The 22,214-nt window shown below is 36.0% G+C and overlaps 1 protein-coding gene and 1 pseudogene across 2 annotated transcripts; both read right to left on the reverse strand.

Annotated features, from left to right (window-relative positions):
• Positions 1–261: 261 nt before the first annotated feature.
• On the reverse strand, positions 262–12,468 carry LOC128232805 (cartilage matrix protein-like). Of its 2 annotated transcripts, none has more exons than XM_052946544.1 (14): positions 12,333–12,468; positions 10,816–11,053; positions 9,577–9,695; positions 9,005–9,217; positions 8,729–8,827; positions 7,655–7,768; positions 7,313–7,417; positions 6,456–6,572; positions 3,559–3,672; positions 3,052–3,295; positions 2,784–2,855; positions 2,291–2,415; positions 1,913–2,056; positions 262–1,299 (listed from the first exon to the last, which is right to left on the reverse strand). In XM_052946544.1, exons 1-14 carry the CDS (start codon positions 12,394–12,396, stop codon positions 671–673), a joined length of 2,397 nt encoding a protein of 798 aa, XP_052802504.1. In that variant the 5' UTR covers positions 12,397–12,468; the 3' UTR covers positions 262–670. The 2 variants fall into 2 exon arrangements, with proteins under 2 accessions (XP_052802504.1, XP_052802503.1); XM_052946543.1 differs by having other exon boundaries at positions 7,313–7,423.
• Positions 12,469–15,287: 2,819 nt separating this feature from the next.
• LOC128230839 (von Willebrand factor A domain-containing protein 2-like) lies at positions 15,288–19,759 on the reverse strand (annotated as a pseudogene).
• Between the last annotated feature and the right edge of the window lie 2,455 nt (positions 19,760–22,214).

A 22,214-nucleotide genomic window follows, 5' to 3' on the forward strand; every position in this document is an offset into this window, starting at 1 on the left:
CAGTTTTGATATTGTTTCAGAGTGTATTGCTGCACTATATGCATACGGACATATTAATATCAGACCGCAGTATCTATTAAACTGTGGATCACTTGTGAAATCTAGTAATAAACGAACAATCTGTACTGTATGAGGTAGAACGTTGGTGTTAAATACTTACCCGACCTTGGCGAAAGAAGCTGAAGAGACACCTAGGGTTGACGGAGAAAATAATAAAAGTAAAACATAAAAGGTAATAGTTATTTTTTATGTTTATTTATTGGTATATACTAGTTATACCTTTTTGTGACCTGGAGTATAAAAAGGAAAATTCCAACCCGTATATAAATCAGATCTGCACATGCTCAGATCACTTTCTTCCTACGCGGTATCTGAAATTCCGCTTGGAACATTTGGCGTCTGTATTTATAAAGAAAATATTATAATTTCTCCATGTGTGTAAACTTGAGTAGCCATCACAACATTTGGTAAACTTATTTTGCAATCAGTGACTCTCCTTTTCCTTAAGTTCTGATCGAGTCCACAAAGGTCGACCACATAAACTCTTTAAAGAAATGCCTTTATCTTGTGTATTGAAAAACCTGTCCCATTGATAGATGGAACCGACGATGCAAAATTAATCTTTCAATAGATACAAAATCAATTTAAAACATGTAACAGTAAGTTTGTTTCAAAAGTCATTCGAAAGTTGGCACGAGCTGTAGAACACTTCTGTTGCAATCAGGTCCAGATTTCTGTGGGTCTCTCCAAAACGAGACACAAAAATATAGGCGGGGTCGCTGACTAGCCCCTGTGCAGACTCAATCTTGAATCCTTCCCCGACCCCCACCACAAACACAAGCCGGCCCGAACCTTTCAATCGGGCCAGTGTCGAGCCGGGTCCCCTTGAAACGCGTGGATCACCATTCGTTAGCAGTATAATGATCTGTCGCGTATCGTCTGCACTTTCACTGAATATATCATGTTCTATCTTATGAAGTGCTTTATCTAGTGTGTTGATGTTTAAAGAACCACAAGACCCGGTACTTCCTCCATCACAAGACCGAATCACTGTCAAAGTCTGTATGTATTGAATCAAGCTGTCAGTGGTTGCCGTGTCTGTCAAATGACGATGAATTTGGACGCGTTCATCGTCATACGAAACCAAGGCTAGGCGGACTGTGACGTTGAAGTTTTTATTAAGGGTATCCGTCAGAATATAGGTCAGTGCATCTACTGCTTGGCTGAAGTCAAGATCACTTATATCTGACCTCATATCCAGTAGAAATGTAACATCACTTGATGTATTCCAAAAACACTCTAAAAGTAAATGTTATATTGAATCATTAATTAACCGCATATGAAGTAAGTAACCGCTATATGGACAAAAGATTCAACACATTATACCCAGTGGGAAGAAAATTAATAATGTCTATTTTGGGCCATATTGTACAGAATCAACCTGAAGACAAACATTACCACATTACCTCATCACATGCACACTATTTATATTTCATTAAAAATAAATGAATAGTTTTGCTTATGAAGGCATTGAGATTACTACAAAAGCTTACTTTGACGAATTCTTTTGTCTATAAGGAACAATCAATGAACACATTTTGTACCTTCACAAGCTTAGATTAGCAACGAGTCCTTTGTCGAATCGCATTTCCAACGATCAAACAACTAAAGCTAATCATTAAAAAAGAATTCCGAGGTGTTCTATAAACTACATGATGTTTACTATTTTTCTTGCATCTCTTGTTCTCGAATGATTCTATTCATTATGTATTATCAACCACCGAAAGCTTACTGTCAAATCGTTTGCGTTGGAGGAAATGTCAAATTGTTAAAGCTTTTTGCTAAGGAAAAAACATCACCACGCAATTATTAAACAAATATGAATCATATTAAATGGTCCTTTACGCCTTACCGTCGCATGTGAGGGCGACCAGTTGCTCTATGACTGTATAGAGAGCGTTAAAGTTGTGCACGGAAAACACGTACCCGGGAGCCCGCTCGTCCCCCGGGGAGGCCACGCCAAGCAGCTCATCTTGGGAAACCTCCGAGCCAATACCTGTATCATGGCAAAAGGACGTAGTCTACTTTAGAAATAGAAGTTATTTCTCTTCTCTTGGAGCTAAGTAAAAAATAAACACATGGATTAACCATGGGAAAGCATAGTTGGTTTCTAGAAGTTAAAATGGCGTGAAATAGCTTGTTAACTTTAACAGTGTTCGCTCTAACTTTTGGGTTTGATAACTTTGTTACCCCATTTAAGATGAGTGACGTTTAAATTATCCAAGCTTACCTATAGCCAAAACCTTTGTGACATTTGTCTTGAGTTTTGCAGCAGCCTGCAGTGTGCTCTGGCGATTAGTGGACATGCCGTCGGTTAGGAGGAACACGTATCGCTTCGCTTTTTTCCCAAACAGCCTAAACAAGGAAATAGGATTATATTTTTACTCAGTGACTTGCAAACGGGATCATATCTTAAATTGCTTTAAAATCGAAAACTTGAAATCATAACAGATATTAAAGAAAGTAGGCATTATGCTTTAATGTATAGTGCCGATTATTTTGGCCATTGTTTTGTGTAGAAAGCGAAATCAAAAGCAGCCGTTTATCGAGTTTTCGACCATTTATTCCGTTAAAAGGGCGTTAAGTTGTCAAATTGAAAACGACGTGTATCCCCGCCGACGCAAATTAATGGCTTCTTATTGATTAAGTTGCTAATTGTCCCGATTCTCGTCCTTAAACATCAAGACCTCGAAATGGCAAAAAACATCCATTTAAATAGCTACCGCTCTGGCAATATATCATGCACATGCTTAGTGACTTCATCCAATCCAAGATGTGTTAGCGTCCCGCCAGGTCTGAAATACATATGGCTTTATGATACGTATCCATTTACTTGTTTTCTATTTAGTGTTCATTGCATCAAACCATGGCAACATGGTCTTGGTATTAACTTGATGTGTACTTATATCACTATCAAATAAAAAGGAAATAATGAGGGTTGTTATTTTCTCTCAGCCATATCCGTGCTTTACAATAACATCAGAGGCTGACCTGAAGGTGATATTGTTGACAGCCTCCTTCAGTGTGACATTGTCTTTGTAGTCATTGAGGCCAATCTCCAGGTGCGCCTTAAAGGAGAACGTAACCACGCCTACCCGGAAGTTTCTCTCGTCGACGACCACGTGGTCAATGAACTGGTTGACAAAAGCAAGCTGCTTCTTGAAGTCGTCTTCAGTCTGGCTGATGGAGGAGTCTAAAAGGAAGATGACGTCCGCCATAGTCGGCTGACAGGTTGCTGAAGATTGTAAAGCATGAGAGAATCGTTTCTGCAAAGCTAACTTCTACCGATCATGATTGGAACCGAGACATCGAAACAAACAAACATTTGATGCTCGCTCAATAAGCATTCGTTTATTCGATAACGTCAGACATATATAGAAATAGATGATATAAAGACCGAAATTGAAGAATTAAATATATATATATATATAAATTCAAATAAAAAGTACTTACGAAGCAGAAACTCATAAAATATAATTCGTTTCTTACGCAACCTACCTGTTTCGCAAAACCAGCCGTAGTAGCCCACGGGACATTGACACTCGACGTCGTTCACGCGGTCCTGACACGTGCCATTGTTCTGACATGGGACGCTGGCGCACTCGTTGATGTCTGTAAAACATTATAATAGACGACCACGGTAAGCCAAACATTCCAAAGTTATTGTATGTCTAAATGTGAAATAAATAGCAGACGAATCGAAAGAACAACAACACAACTGAGGGTATTTGTTAACATAAGAGTGGTGCATAACATATAACACATTATTTATTATATACAAATATATTATATATAATGCTACCAATGATAATACAAAAATACCATATAAGTATATATGTGATCAAGATAAAACAGGTATATATAAGGAAACCTTTGAAAACACTGAAACATGAACACTTAACAATTACTGTTAGAAAGTGTTACTAGCTGTAATAGAAATGAAGATATAAATGTTAATCTCAGTCAGTGTTATGAATTAATTGATACTGTATGTTCACCTTTGTTTAAAATTTAAACATGAAAACAAAGATAATAGCAATAAGCACAGTCAAGAAAATTGGTATGATACTCAATGTACTGCAAGTAAAAATATGTTTTATTATTTTCTAAATATTAATAGAAAAGACAAATCAGATACAAATAGATCAAATATGGTAAAGGCTTGGTCAATTTATAAATGTTTGTGTAGGAATAAAATAAATATTTATGAAAAAGATAAAACAAATAAGCTTGAAAAAGCCAAATTACATAATGCCAAAGAATATTGGAAAATGCTGAAGAGTGTACACAATCTGATAGTTTTGCAGATTATTTTAAAGCCATTAATAACCCATAGACACATTGTTACCAACAAGATGATGATATATTGTATTTTAATGAAAGGTATGCGCATGGATAACCTACATTTATGTTTGATGAACTCAATCAAGAGATCTTGTTAAAAATATTGTTAAAGCTTGTAAAGAATTGAAACCTTAGCTAGGGCGCTCAGAAGGTCCTGGCTATGTAATTGATGAGTTATTTTAATATGCTCCCATTAATGTACTAGAATACCTACATAAGTTGTTTGATAAATTGTTCGATAAAAGATATTTTCAAGACTTGTGGACTGAAGGCTATATTGTGCCATTTTCAAAATGTGAAATAGGGAAGACCATGGAAACTAAAGGGGAATCATTCTTTTTTGTACTTAAAAATTATTTTCCAAGATAAAAAATAACATACTGACATGCTGGGCAGAGAATTATAATGTATATGTTGAAGCACAGGCTGGTTTTAGACGGAAAATGAGTACTTTGGATAAATTAGTTTTGTTGTCCATGGACTCTAACAGCATATGTTAAACAAAAATAATAGATTATTTGTTGCCTTATAGATTTTACAAAAGGCTTTGATTATATTGAAAAACAAACACTTTTTTACAAACAAGGATTGAGAGGATTGTTTTTTGATATATTAGAAATATGTATATAAATGATCAAGCTTTAAAAGCAATAATAAGGTTAGTGATGGATTAAGTTGCAACTTAGGTTTTAGACAAGGGGAAAGCCTTTCCCCATTTTTATTTGCTATGTATCTAAATGACTAAGAAGAAACATGGATCATGAAAGGCCATGATGGCATTGTTATTTGTATGTTAAATTTTTATCTCATTTCATATGCAGATGATATATGTATTTTTTCTGAAACTGAAAAGAGACTTCAAAATAGTTTAACTATACTGAAATATAAAATATTGTGATAGATGGAAGCTAAAAGTAAATGTCAGTAAAACTAAAATCATGATATTTAAAAAAGGAGGACGGAGATAAGGTAATATTATGTTTACTTATTAATAATGAAGAAATTGAAATTATTTATAAACTTAATTATTTGGGAATTGTGTTCACCAAAGGTGGATATTTTAAACAGGAAATGTGAATTTGATTTATATGATGTTAAACAAAGAATCAGTGACCACTATAAGCAAGAATGAAATGCAGATATACAAAGTTCATGTAGAGCATTAACGTATAGACTATTTGCTGAGTTTAAATTTTAACCAAATTTAGACATCTCATTTACTAAATTACGTGTTTCGTCACATATACTTTGTATAGAAACAGGTCGATGGAACAAACCTACACCTATTTCAGTTAATGAAAGAGCCCATTTTGTAACTCTTTAGAAGATGAATTTCACTTTATTTTCGAATGTGAATTTTTCATAGAACTAAGACAAACAGTAATAAATATATGTTACTGTACCAACGGTTATAAAGTGCAATCAGAAAGCTGTGTTTTGAAAAAATAGCAACATTTTGTCTTAAAGCATTTGCTGCAAAAGACTTACTGTTTTACAAGTAGTAATACATGAGCATATATAAACATTGATTTTTGACTTAAATAATTATTTATTTTATTGCAGGTTATCGCTGTATTTTACTACATGTAAATAATACTAATCACCAACCATATGAATGTATTAACTTATTTATAATAACTTAATTATTTATTTGTATACTACTGTACTCATGGGCTTATGCCTACTGTATGTTTTTCCACAATAACCAATATGTATATCAAGAGCATTACCTGTCCCCTACTGTGCAGTTGTTTTTCTTCTTTAAGCAACTATTAGATATAACGTTTAAACACATGCTTTAAGCCAACACTTTCGCAAATACCTACTGTCTCTTTAGTGGCACGAGGATCAAAAAGCAATGAAAAACAGTCAAACTAATTGAACAAACAATATAACACACGTACTAAGTACATTATTTTGTATCAATAAAGATTGGGACGGTCAGCCAAACCATTGATGAGATATATCATTACATTATATGGTACATTGTAATTATCATTTCAGTATTGATGTATGGGAATTATCACGCATACATCACAGAGAAACATTACCGGTGGAGCAGGATTTGTCGGTGTAACCGTGCACGCATGTGCATCGGAAATCGGCGATGAGGTCGTGACACGTGGCACCGTTCCTGCACGGCGTGTTCAAGGCACACTCATCGATTTCTGTAGAAACGGAATTGTGTTTAGATATGAATGTTTTGAAAGACTCGTTTTTTTCTACACCAAGAACATCTCATGCGGATGTCAGCGCTTTTTTTTCTTCAAAACAAGGAACCCAACTTCTAGTAAAGCAAGAGTTAAATGCCTTTTCCCATTCTCGCGAATGTATTGTCACTCACACGTTATATGAGTATATGAACTAAAACCTGATGTGAATGTCTTGGACGGTTCCTACGTTCTGATCCTTATTAGTTTTTGCATCGCCCGACATTTCCATCAATCTAAGGGACGTGACTAAATAAGAATTAGACCTCGCTACACATGTGCGTTTTAAATTATTAATACATGAGATTATGTTAATGTAACAGAAAACATTTGATCAGTACATGGTTGAACTTCACGAGTATCAGTGCACTGACCAAATGTGTATTTACACGGGGTAACTGCTTGTCTTAAATATACAATGTTCAAATCATCATTATTTACAAATGTGTATATTCAACAATACCACTGAAAAGAAATCCGACACATACGTAAATGCATCGTATTATAAATACTTTCATCTAAGTAAGTGCATTAAAATTGTTAATATAATATCTTGAACGGCCGGTGTGAGCTATGGAGAAGGTACCAAAACAATGAAAATTGCGACAAAAACGCCGTAAACGACACCAATGTTCTGCCTGGAAATGTTTCTTTGACACACAGATGAGCTATGAGATGCACTAAAGTAAGCATTTCACCTTCATCACAAAATCTTCCCGTGTATCCAGGAAAACACGCACAATAAAACCAGTTCACCCCGTCCACGCAGGTCCCGTTAAGACACGAGGAACTGGCACAGTCGTCTATATCTGGACAAAAAGAGAATTCAGAGTATTTATGTATATGTTAAAGATTGAAACATTATGTTGAAAGACTGAGTGATGAGTGAAGCTTTGACATTCGAAGATTTTCTTGAGCGATAGTTAACATCAGCCAAGTTTGATGGCTGTACTTAGGTACTGGTCCAAACTATCATTAATCTTTATTTACTTGTACCCTTTCCCTCCGTTTGAAAACAACAACAACAACAACATAGATACCTATATCACAGTGGTTCCCGGTAAATCCCGGGTCGCACGTGCATGTATAGTCATTTCCATTCACATGACACGATCCGTGAGGACGACACGGGCTGTAGACAGCAGAACAAATATCTGCAAGTAAGCAAATGCAAACAGATACTGTGCAATCCGAGAGTGAAACGATATCGTGGGTATATTGTCTCAATGTAGAGAGCCCAAAAACTGCAAGTTTACTGTTTGTACGTTGACATAAGCATGAAGGTGCATGGAAAGTATCAGCCAGCCCTTTATGTGCGCCAAGTGCTTACTATAACGTTCGCATAGTGTGGTTAAAAGAGAGGTTGAAAATGCTACTGGCATTTCCACTTGTACGAGTTGCTACTAGTACAGTTAAAAGCAGCAATTGACCTTCAAGTTCGTTTGTTACCTCTCTGTGTAAGTCTCTCTCGCTTTTGTTTATGTAGACATCGTAACCATTCACATAACATCCTACTTGTATCTGTATGACGTTAATTGATTTTTGTACGTGTCCGGAATATCAACCACGCGCGTTTAACTTGTACAATTTACACATATCTGGATGACGTAGCATTCAAAAGGGATACACAGGTATATTCGTGCTCGTTCTAGTAGGTTTTTGCACGACTATTAGATGACGCATAACATTCGCACACTAGTTGCTAGTGACGCCTACGTATATAGTGGAAATGTACTGAGTTAAATAAACGTGTCAATGAAATTCCGCAAGGACTACCCCAATAAAAGATATGTTGCAGAACATTACTTGTACTTATATTACCAGTTTCGGTTGAACTAAAAAGTAGTCTTCTAGGATCAGGCGCTATCACAGTGAAAAAGCTCAATCGCATACCTGTGTAGAGTATGTCACATATTTTACATGTGTCTTTGCTATCGTTAATATATTTTATGAATAACATTATACTTAAAAAGTACTCGAAAAGTACACATTCAAACGCAGTATGCTATGCGCAATCTCCATTATATGAACACTTTTCCATTGATATTTTGTTTAGAGTAGACAGTCAGTATGATCTGTTTTAAGAAGAATTCGCTATAAATGCAAGTACGTACTGTACTGGCAGCTCCAACCGGTGAACGCTGGGTGGCACTGACAGGATGTATGGCCCGGAACACAAGAGCCACCGTTAAAACACAGACATCCGCCGGTATCTGAAAAACGCAGCAGTGAATAATTACTTACGTTGAGTTTACTTGTTATATCATGCAAATACTTAAACACTTAAACACCCACAAGTCAGCATGACGATGATCCATTACTGTGCAACAAACAGTTTTGTTCAACAAAATTCGTATTTTAACCTTGGATCTTTAAATTAATAAGCATACTGTTGCACGCTGTAACTGCAAGTGGACCCTGCAACTTATCGAAGGCACCGAAATCATCCACACGGAAGAAGTATTCGACCTTTGACGCCAGCAGTTCCATTTCCGTTTGAACATTATTCGGGCCTTTGGAGACGCCAGCTGTATATATAGTGACACCGTCAGCTTTTAACTCATCGGCTGCTACTATGTTTTCAGGAGACGTGATACTTCCTCCTGTAAGATTGATATGCTGTTTTAATTACAAAAGTAAGGATGCACAATCGTAGGACCGACACACATTTATTTCATACTTTAATCGGTGAATAACTATATATATCATCATATAGGTAAAATGCATTAGTGTTATGAAACATTACATCAATTAAATAATATCCTCTCATAAACAGAAACAAAATTTTATTTTATTTATTTTATTTTATTATCTTACTCGACCTTTTACGTTTCAATATTTTTTGGTATAGCCGTAGTCAACATTGCTTAATTACCGCCAATCAGGTATCAAATTCACAATCCTTTTAGCGTCTCTTCGTGTCCTATTACCAACAGTGAACATGCCACTGCGTACCACTTACCGTCAGTCAACAAGATTACAACTCCTTCGGCGTTCTGTCTTCTCCCGTTGCCAGTAAACATAGAACTGCGTACCAACCGCATGGCCGCAGCTATCACCTCGGTACCGGCCTCCGGAAAGCTTCAAAATAAGGGTGTGTAGAGAATGTAAAACCCTGGTTATTTATCATCAGATTTGCAGAAACTCACGGCTGCCGCAGTTGGAGGTCGCATCGGGAGCTTTTAGAGCGGTGTTAAACGATAACGATTTATCCTTAAAAGTTTTACTTGCCATACGCCTGTCTAGATGTCGTATAGAGCATTGCAAGGGAAATTTGGGACCCTACAATTGACAATATCATCGTACGACAACCTGACGACGTCCTTGCAAGTCCCTCAAGAGCCTCTCCAATGATGTGCATAGAACGTTAATAAAACAGCAGGAACACCGTGTGGCGTGCTCTCCTGTGGTTAACACACGGGAGCCGCACAATTAGAGTAGATAAAAGTTTAAAGGGCACCGTAAAACCCCGCAAAAGATATGACTGTTATACATGGTTGCCGCAAACCAATGCGGTACCTAAGAATTCCCAAAATTGTAGAAGTCTGCCCTATGGAAAACAAATCGTATGGGTGGATATGTGACCGTAATGTTACTTAAGAGTGACATGTTTGCAATAAAAATAAAAATTAATACATTATTTTTTCAATAAGTGTGACAAGACCATAATTTTAACTCGTAAGTACTTTTTTTAAGCACAGTCTCTCGTGATGTAGACAGTTTGGGGCTCATTCCATAAATTATACATTTCTTATGTAGTGACTGATTTCTGCTAGTTCGTGTTTTCGCGTCGAAAGAGCAATGCAAGTGCATCGTGAAGATTGTTTTATAATCATAAATCAAACAGGTTTTAAAGCTATAAAGATGTTAAATAGCCAACCCCACATTCAACATCGATTTTTTCCGCAAAGAATAAAATGGTTAGTGTTTATATATTTTCACTCGAAATCATTTTAATGGACGATCTAAGACGGTTTAATTCACTTATATTGAAATAAAAACAACAACAAATAATTATAAGTCACGATTGTACATCAAATCCTTAAAGACAACTATTAAGTCCATTGTGGGCTTCTAACGGTTTTACTAATCCTTTTTATATTTAAACGCTCGAAACGGTTTTAAAATATCAGAATTCTACTATTGGAATGCAAAAACAGTACACACGAAACTGATAAAAGACTGATCAGCAGCGCCTTACCGTATGTTCTGTATAGCATTAGTAACGTCAGCAGCGGATCCGTGTGCGTTAAGATGGAACTCAATATGAGCGTCATCCCCAAACACCATTATACCGATCTGCGTCTCAGAAGGTCCAACAGGGAACAATGTAAGGAACTGGCCAATGAAATCCTTTATTTTCTGAAACCCTTCGGAAGAAACACTTGCTGAACCGTCGATGAGAAATACAATGTCGGACTTTTTATCGGAGCTGCATTCTGTATGAATAGATTGTATACAAAAATAAGTAAATTGTTAAGAAGGGATTCATGAAAAATGACATTATTTTTAAATGCCTACATCAAGGTCAACTGGTAAAACAGTAATCATAAAACAGAGATCTGCAAATATTTTCGTAACAAAATAAACGCGCAGGAAGTTTCATTGCTTTTTAAAAAAAAATACTGTCGCAATTTTGAAATTTAGCACTATTTGTAACAGAAAATAATCTTATAATTTATATTTAATAAAATATGCCCTGAATTGTCGTTTCAATGAGTACCTCAGTAACAACTTTTCAGTTAAAATATGGCAGTACCTTTTCCCTATTATTTACCAACACTGTTAAGAATACAACCCAAATAACCACGTAGTTATCAAAACCAAACCTTCGTCACCCAAAGAATCACGAAGTTACATAAAGAATCATTTAGTTACCAAAATCATAACATAGTTACCCAAAGTAACACGTAGTTACCCGAATCATCACTTAGTTACGCAAAGAAACACTGTTAAACCCAAGTAATTGCTTAGTTAACAAAAATAATCATATCATAAAGAAAACAAAATATTCACTTTATTGCCCAAAGGAAAAGACTATAAAAGTTACATAACGCAGCAAAATTAGTCCATGATATCTTATTTGGCTTTATCTTTCGTTTGGACTTTTGTACGTTTGTTCAATAAAGCATTGCGGGTTTCTAAGATCTAAAATAAATGTTAATTCTAAATTAAAACAAAAATAATTACGTATGTGTTGAGTAAAAGCATAATCTGCTGTAAAACAGCATATCATGGTTACTTGTTCCCAAACAAATGGTATCTCAATAAATAAATAAATAAATAAATAAATAAATAGAGCAAAAATGGAATAAAGCATGCTTATTTTTATGACGGCCAAAACAAAAACTTCTACAGCCAATTTTAAGAAAATGGTCATTAGTTTGTTTGACGTTTGCAGAAATATTAATTTTATTGACTGATTAATATTCATCCAACAATGAATATTGACGATTACAAATGTAATTCAATAAGCTGCTGCTGACTGTCTTCACGTCAGGTCGAAAAAACGAACAAAATAAATAGACAAGTTCCAGTTCCGTTTCTATTTAAATCAATTTAGTTTCATTTTATCACATTATTATTGAACGGGTTTTGACATGCAACCTTTTTAAACTCAAAAGGTCGTGTAAATATATCCGAAGTTAAGACTTTTATCGAAACAAAATACCAATAGGTAGTACTACAAATAGGTAAAATATATAAAACATATCATACTTGCGGATAAGCATTTCCCTGCTAAAACAGTTATTATAACCAAACAAAGCACATTTGAAAACATATTTTCTTCGGATAAAAAATCGACCAACTTTAACACTCATCAGTTATATAAATATTGAAAGCAAACTTAAAGCGCTCTTTATCGAAGTATGAAGACGTGGGTCGATTTAGGGGTAATTTATCTTTCGGTCGTGCTAAACTGATAGAAGTACCTGCCATGAATTCCTATCAATAGCCTGTCGATTCAGTCTAAATACATCTTATCTCTAAACAAGGTAGTCACGATCGCGTGAATGTTTGACTGACACACTTGACTAGTAAAATACATCATTAGCACTATCATCATCAACAAATCCAAACAAGCATCTAAAATGGCTTTAAATAATGGTTAATAGTTCATAATTGTTTATATAATTTGTTATATTAAAGTTCTTCTTAAGCTTCATGATAAAAATGCTCACGCGCAAAATGGGTGCAGAACGGGTCCCAAAAATCTCCTTTTTAAGAAGAAAGGAAACTGAATATACATATGCAAACGGCTTCCCTATGAAGTGCCTACAAAGCCTATCTTTTGCACCTTATGGATTGAATGCAACATTATGGTTTGTCATAAATCTGCGTTCATTTCAGCATTACAAAGATGCAATGGGTAAATATTGGAAGTATGGAAAGTCTCCTCTATTTATGCATAAAAAGGAGATTAATGCCCCCGATGGGCTACGTGTGAAAGATAGAGAAACTCTCTCTTCTACTAAAAACATATAAAAATCAAAATAAAAGCTCCCTTTATTTTCTCAAAATGTTTTATTTGTTGGAGTCATACATATTTGGTAAAAGAAATTGTTGAAACATTTATTTTCTAAGAGAAGATATGCCACAATAATCCTATTGAATCACATGTTATATGTCTAAAAAGCGATAAGCTAGTACAGTTGGTATGTACTTGTATGGAACGAATATACCTGTATATTATTAATATTATGTGCATATCATGACAATTGAATTTATCTGACAGCCTCTTTGTACATTGTACACGTATGCGTGCGGAAGCCGGTTGTAAGGCTTGCTATTATTACATAACGGTCATATGAGGTTTTACCGGGCCTGGAAAAATTCCGTCTTACCCAATCCGGCACACTCGACTCACTCACGTGCATCTACGCGCCGTTTCAGAATAATATTTCAATGGATAGTGATACTAATCGTTCACTTCAAATTACCGTGAGCGCCATAAATTTGCTGGAATGTCTATAAAACACACATACCTTCAACATTGCACTTAATTTAAATTTATAGATTGGATTCAAACAAGTTGTGTCTCTGAATTCCGGTTGGATTTTTTAATAAAGCATTTAAAATCCGACTGATTTGACTGGTATGGAGCTAATCCAATGCGAAAATAAAGTTATGTTCACATGTATGTGGGGCGGATGCAACATTACTTGCATACAATTTAACCACTGCATTGATTAAGCCCATTGGTTTCACAATCCAATCCAACGTCAGATAAAAGCGAAGTTGTTTGTTTCCATCGTAACTGGATATCGAATAATTAGGTCAAACTCCGAAAACGGTGCTATGTTCATTAGCTCCATACCAGTCAAATCAATTACCGTAGGCAACGGTCTTGGAAGTCATATAATTGTGCCGCTGCGGATTAATAATTGGATAAACGTAATTTCAACTATGAAAACTTAGCCGGACAACACTTCAACGTAAAAGTTTTATCAAAACTGTCGTTAAAAAACTGATAAAGTTTTGATAAATTAATATGTGGTCATTTTTGAACGATTTGATAAAATTTAAAATACACTTCAGAAAAAGTGTCGTTGAAAAAACTATAGAGACTATAGAAAAACTAGTGAGGTCCGAAAGCTGAAACTAGCTTCTTTATAATTGTTCACGCAGAACCGAGATCATGCATACTACTTACTTAAGGGGGTGATATCATTTATATGTATGAACGACAACTGTCAAAAAAGCAACCACAGCGTCATGCGGTCCAATGAGACAAGCGTTAATGGCTTTACTTTAGACATAAACAGTAGATGACTTTCAAAAAAAATGTTTGGTAGGGGAAATCGAGACACGTCGTGACTGTCACTCAGGAAGCAATCCTGGCAAGTTGTATTCTCGGACTTTAAATGCTTTTTTGTGACATGTAAACCCATTGCTAGTTGTTGGGTGAACGAATGATTCGCTACCCTGTAAAACTTTGAATTGCAGAAAGGAAAAACTAGCTATTGATTATTTCAGAACCTTTTTCGAACAACATGGTATATTAAAGTCAGTTGTTGACTTCTTATTCAAAGGACACCCGGGCCTCATATCTTACCTTAATTAAGTATATCTTTTGAATTTTGACCAAGTTTAGTTAGGCGATAAAGAGTTATAATTGGCATTTCATTTAATTTTCGAGAGGAAAGGAATGGAATAATATTTACTGTAAGCGTCTAGCCACTGGCCCGGTCTGTTCTAAAGATGTTTTAAAATTTCTTTCTATATACACACGTACATATTACAAACAGGGACACTAAGACTTGATGCTTTTTATTTTAATAAAAGTAAACACCAAAAGATAAATCTTTAATATCAATGTGTATAGATACACTATACTTTCTTTATAACTTATAATTGTAGAACATTGAAACCCGTTAATAAATCAGATGTATGCATCCTAAGCGGTGTTTTTTATGTATTTTGTTACACATAGCTACAGACTAAATAACATGTGGAAATGCTATAACATAGTAGATTAAAGAAAACAATATTAAGCTGTAATACGGTGTGGAAACTTGTTTAGCCAACACGACAACAGCTGATAAACTAATAGAGCATTTAGATCTTGTCGAAACCCAATGCGTCGACTTTATAAACTCTTTAATGAAAAGCCTTTATCTTGTGTGTTGTCGAAACTGACTCAATGACCATGCAAAAACTAGTCATCCAATACTACATCAATTTAATACGTATAACGGTTAGTTTGTTTCAAAAGTCATTCGAAAGTTGGCACGAGCTGTAAAAAACTTCCGTAGCAATAACGTCCAGATTAGTATGGGGTTCCCCAGAACGGGACACAAATACATAGGCAGGGTCGCTGGCAAGCCCCTTTGCAGCCTCGATCCCGAATCTCTCCCCCAACCCCACCACAAACACCAGAAGGCCAGAATCTTTCATTCGGGCCAGTGTCGAGCCGGGTTCCGTTGAAACGCGTGGATCACCACTCGTTAACAGTATAATGATCTGTCGCGTAACTTCTGCACTCTCATTAAATATCTCCTGTTCTATCTTACGCAGAGCTTTATCTAGTGTGTCGATGTTTAAAGAAACACACGACTCGGCAGTTTCCCCCTCACATGACCGAACCACCGTCAACGTTTGTATGTATTGGACAAAGCTTTCAGTGGTCGTCGTGTCTGTCAGATTGCGGTGAATTTGGACACCGTCATCGTCATACGATACCAAGGCTAGACGGACAGTGACGTTGAAATTTTGATTAAGGGTATCCGTAAGTATATAGGTCAGTGCATCTACTGCTTGGCTGAATTCAAAATCACTTATATCTGATCTCATATCCAGTAGAAATGTTACATCACTTGATGTGTTCCAAAAACACTCTGAAAGTAAAACGTAATATTAAATCATTGATTAACGCCATGTGGAGTAAGTATATGGACAATGAGAACAGGGGTGGTATTCAATATTCAACTTACGTTAATCTTATGGTCATACATCAACAAGTAATCCGATTAGTTGCATCGGTCTTAGATCCAATAAAGACCAATATTAAATTCCAGCCAAGTAATATATACTGTAGTAAGATAAAGTACCATGGTGTCCATTTAGCGAGCAGACATTGCCACGCTATACTGAAATAATTCCTAGCTTTACTTTGTCGATTTGTTTTGTCAAGAAGAAAACATCAATACTAGTAATGCAAAAAATACCGTAAGATTCTGAAGCTTAAAGTCGTATCAATTTGGGTGACTGACAGTTTGCTTTGTCGCCCTTCATCGCCAACTATCATACTGCTAAAGCTTACCGTCGAAAACAAATCCATAGTTTACATTAAACTGGGAATATATGTGTGAGCTTGACCTCAGTATTCATTATCGACCCCCGAAAGCCTACTTCCAAATTTATTCTGTTGAAGCAAATGTCAAATTGCTTAAACTGACCGTACGTGTAAGGGTTCTACTAAGAAACATATCACAGCGCCACATACTAAACAAAATGAATCCTTTTGTATCGTTCATCTTAACCTTACCGTCGCATGTGAGGGCGACCAGTTGCTGTATGACTGTGTAGAGAGCGTTAAAGTTGTGCACGGAGAACACGTACTCGGGAGCCCGCTCGTCCCCCGGGGAGGCCACGCCCAGCAACTCATCGTGGGAAACCTCAGAGCCGATACCTGTATCATGGCAAAACACTTAAAGAAACTAATCTGTCTACAATTGATCTTGTAATTATCTCCCCTGGAGCTTCTGAGATATAAACAAATGCTTTCATCATGTAAAAGGAACACACAGTTGGTAACTTCAAGTTAAAGGCGTGTAAAATATGGCTTGTATGCCCTTAAGGATGCGCTCTAGCTTTTTTGTTGATTAAGTAAGTATACCATAAAAGATTAGTTATGTCGAAATACTACAAACTTACCTATAGCCAAAACCTTTGTAACAGATTTCCTGAGATCTGCAGCAGCAGTAAGGGTGAGCTGACGGGAAGTGGACATGCCGTCGGTTAGGAGGAACACGTACCGCTTCGCTGATATCCCTAACACACTAAACAAGAAAATACAAGAATATTGCATTGTTTTGTAAATCAGTAACTTGCAAACAGTCTGATATTTTACTTTTTTCACATTCGAAAACTTAAGTTGAAATAAAATAAAAAGATCAGGATGAAAAACAAAATTTCATATTGTTTATTTAGATATATATAATTGCAAAAATTGCGCCAAAGAAAATGCACAAGAGCGAACGTAAAAAGTTGGCACAATCATGGGTCCTTTTCACCTTCAGTTTGGACAAGAGACGAAAACGCGAAAAATCGAAAATGTCCCGTTTTGTGTCACTAAATATCGAAATCTCGTAATGGCAGAATGCAGCCTAATAAATAGCTACCGTTTCGACGATATGCCATTGACATGCTCTGTGACTTTCTTCAACCCAAGATGTGTAAGCGTCCCACCAGGTCTGAAATATAAATAAAGGTATGGTATTTATCCATTTTTTAAAATTCAAATTAGCATTCTTTTAAACAAACCATGGCAGAAGCATCTTGGTATTAGTATGTGTACTTATATTACTATAAACAAAAACGTAAGTAAAGTAAGTTCGTTTGTCTTTTACTCAGCCATGTGCGTGCTTTACAATAATATGTCAGAGGCTGACCTGAAGGTGATATTGTTGACAGCCTGCTTCAGTGTGACATTGTCGTTGTAGTCATTGAGGCCAATCTCCAGGTGCGCCTTAAAGGAGAACGTAACCACGCCTATCCGGAAGTTTCTCTCGTCGACGACCACGTGGTCTATGAACTGGTTGACGAAGGCAAGCTGGTTCTGGAAATCGTTTTCAGTCTGGCTGATGGAGGAGTCGAGTAAGAATATGACGTCCGCCATAGTTGGCTGACAGTTTGCTGAAGATTGTAGAGCACAGATGATATAATTGTTATCGTCAAAGTGCCTTTGACAGCGCATGATCGGAACCGAGACATCGAATCAAACAAACAGCTGATGCTCGCTAAATAAGCATACGTGCTGATGATAACATCAGACAATACACAATACACATGTAGGAATAGTTTATATAGAGACCATAATTAAGAATTATATATATCGTGCAAACAAAATTACTAGCACGAGGCAGAAACTCAAGAAATCAAATATAATTCGTTTCTAACGCCACCTACCTGTTTCGCAGAACCAGCCGTAGTAGCCCATTGGACATTGGCACTCGAAGTAGTCCACGTAGTCTTGGCACGTGCCACCGTTCTGACATGGGGCGCTGGCACACTCGTTGACGTCTGGAAAATAATATTGTAATAGACAACCACAGAAGCCCAAACATCCAAAAGCGATTTGATAAGTGTATGTCTAAATGTTAAATAACAATCATTTATCAGACGTATTGAAATAAAAAACAACTTAGGCTAGTTACTTATATTAATTTAACCGTATGGTGTTGGATAATATATAATACGTTGTATTTCAAGAGCATTCCTTGTGCTCAATTGTGCATTTGTTTTATCGTCTAAAACAACTACTAGTATTTAATTTCACGTTTAAGCGCATACTTAGATCAAACACTTTTGCAAATAAGGACTTGGCACGAGGGTCAAAATGAAAAAAAAACACTGGGGATACCGCATTGGTACGCTCAGCCATTTTAAACAATTCAAGGGTGGTGTAATAGCATAACATGGTACGTTGACGTCTTCAATTCAGCATTGGTGTATTGAAATTACCAATACATAAAACAGAGAGATACGTTACCGGTTGAACAGGATTTGTCGGTGTATCCGGGCACGCACTCACATCGGAAGTCGGCGGTGAGGCGGTGACACGTGGCACCGTTCATGCACGGCTTGTCCATGGCACACTGGTCGATTTCTGTTCAAAAAGATAAATGTGTTAAAATATTTAGCAACTGAAAGGTTTGATAGATTCCTTACTATCGCACCAAGAGCACCTCACGCAAATGCCAACGCACTCCTTTTTTATTGAATCAAGGGACATTACTCTTATTGTTTTGTGGCCCTTGTTATGGACGGTTTGTTTGTTATAACCTTAAATAGAGTCTGCACGACCTTTTCAGACAGCTAAGGGACATGACTAGGTAAATATACGACCTCGCGTATTATTGCGTGTGTTATTCCTTGTGTTAATGACTGCATGTTTCATCTGTGTAAGAAAACATTTGATCATTATGCGGTTAGACTTCACGAGTATTAATATAAGAATCTTCCATAGCCGCTCATGTAAGGTTCGTCCCAACCAGAGCGTAGGGTGTTTTGCGTAAACGTGGTTTACCCAGTTTCCACAGAACACGCTACGCGAGAGTTGGGATGAACCTGTCGTACACAAGCGGCATCGTAGATGCTTTTCTTCAACCTAAGTTAAAAAAATAGTTTGTATGTAATCTTTTGTGCGTAGAGAGAATAATCCGCTTTAAGATATGTGAGAATTTGTGGTGGTCATAGATATGCGTGCAGTGATTTCAAATATGTTAATAGTCAAATCGGTCTTTAAATAGTTCTGCGGACAGTGCAGCATTATTTCTCGAATGCAGCGTGAGCATATTTTTTGGTGCATTTGCACGGACAAACAAATGAGGTTAGAAAGAATGCACCAAAAACAGTAAGAATTTTACCTTCATCACAAAAACTTCCCGTGTATCCAGGGAGACACGCACAACAAAACCAGTTCTCCCAGTTCCCCCAGTTCTCCCAGTTCCCCCAATGCATGCAATACCCATTCTCACACAAGAAACACCGGCGTCTCTCTGAAAAAAATGGCAGAATGAAAAACATATATTTTTGTTTCTATATTAAATATTTAATAAAAAAATGTAAATCAATATGAAACATCTAGAATTATATCGTCAGTGTAAACTGTCATATTCAATGTTGATGATTTCATTTACTTAACAGATTTAGCAATATGAGGATTTGAAGTAAAGATTTGACACTGTCGAAGACCTTAAATGATCGTAGCATCAGCCAAATTGGATGTGTGTACATTAGTACTGCCCTAAGATACGGTCATTTACTTAACATAATTCTTAGTTAACGTTTCAAGAAAATCACAAGTACCTACGCTATATCCCGTGTCGCACGTACACGTAAAGTTGCCCTCGAACGCGTTGTGGCACGATCCGTGTGGAAGACAAGGGTCATTGGCAGGAGAACAAATATCTTCAAGTACACAAAAGCAAAATAAGACACTACGCATTCCGCGAGCAAGAAGATCGCGTAGTAATTTTATTTATTAGTTAAACTTTATGACTTAACTCTTGTGAATCTTAATTATGTTTGCAATGATACACTTCACTGGCAATCAATTTAAACTTAGATCAATTAATACAACTCTTAAACGCTTCTTTGATAAATGAAAAAATTCAATTTTACGAACTACTTCAACTGATGTACCGGCATACATCCGAGGTTGTCTTCGATGTAAATGGCCGAGGAGTTCCGAGTAAAAGAAACACTTGAAATACTCAAACGTTTTGCAAAAGCTGACTTTAACCGTCTCCGTGGCATAGTGGTTAAGCGTCCGCCTACGGAGCGGGAGTTCGTGGGTTCTATCCCGGGCCGCGTCATACCGAAAGACGTTAAAAGCTGGTACAAGTGTACCCGAGCACGTCAAAGAATCAAAAGGTCTCTTCCAAAAGACGTAGGGTATCGCACCCGGGTCTCTTGTATCTCTCTCTGTTTCTTCAAGTCTTCCAATGTCTGGATTTGACTGCGAATTGCTGTTACTTCTAATTCATGTCACTTGAGGTTAAAACACAATTTAAGTCGGCGGGGTCAAGCCATAATGAATCCAATGGGCGCAAGCAGACCTTGCTGAACTCAAATAAATAAACAAAAGCTGACTTAGAGAACTCACTTGAAACTTGGGGTCTGTAGTGTAACATGTGCAACAGGAGCAGTAAAATCATTCCAGGATCTATTGTAACATCTTATAAAAAATGTTTATTCGAAATTACATATTTTAAGTGTTTGTATTGAGTAAAGGCAGTAAGAATACTTGAAATCAACATATAATGGTAATCTATTTCCCAAACTATCTGTTTCAATTTCCTGGTCCAGGTAGCGATCGTAGTCCGGTATAAGTACAAGTTAAATAGCAAACAATGAGGGAGTTGGACAGATCCCGTATAGTCAAGGAATTGTGTGATTGCCATAAAAGGTCTGATACTCTTCCCGTCCAGTCGAAAAATATAGAATCAGAGTTAACTTGAATGGAAATCTGTTTCATTTCTATAATAGATATCCGATTATTGAACGGGTCTGAACTTTTTTTAAACGCAAAATGTAGTGCAAATCTACCTCTTAAATTAATAACTTTTTTATCGAAATAAAGTAATACCCTTTTATCAAAATAAAGTACCTATAAGTTTTATTTATATATGTAATATATATGAAAAATATCATACCTGCAGATAAGCATTTCCCGATTAAAACAGTAAATACAGCCACGCAAAGTACGTTCGAAAACATATCTCATACAGATAAAACGACTCACGTTAACATTAGTCAACGAGAAAAGGTATAAAAAGGAAGTTTAAGAGCGCTTAAACAAAATATAAAGATAAGCAACCTCTAAATCACACTTCGTTTGAAGATCGCTTTAAACTGATAGTAGTACCTTCCATAAATTCCTAAGGTCAGTCAGGTCTAAATATATTGAATCACTTGAACAAGGTAATGACGATCGCTTCAATGTTGAACTGACACACTTAAACACTATATTTGTGTTTTGCGATAAAAAAATGAAATTATTATGCATATATTTAATGACAATACTAATAATAATAATAATAATAATAATAATAATAATAATAATAAATATGATAATAATAATAATAATAATAATAATAATAATAATAATAATAATAATAATAATAATAATAATAAATAATAATAATAATAATAATAATAATAATAATCGTCATCATCATCAAACACTCTCTTTATTTATTCTGTTATTAACTGTTTAGATTGGTTGGAGCAAAAGTGTTTAGTAACAGAACTTTTTGAAACATGTATTTTCTAAATAAGTTAAGCAACGCCCTGCCAGATAAATTATATTGAATCACATAGTATGTATCTATTAAATGATTAATGAATACAGTTGTTATGTAGTTATATATA

This window comes from Mya arenaria, chromosome 4 (assembly GCF_026914265.1).
Source record: "Mya arenaria isolate MELC-2E11 chromosome 4, ASM2691426v1".
Classification (NCBI taxonomy): domain Eukaryota; kingdom Metazoa; phylum Mollusca; class Bivalvia; order Myida; family Myidae; genus Mya; species Mya arenaria.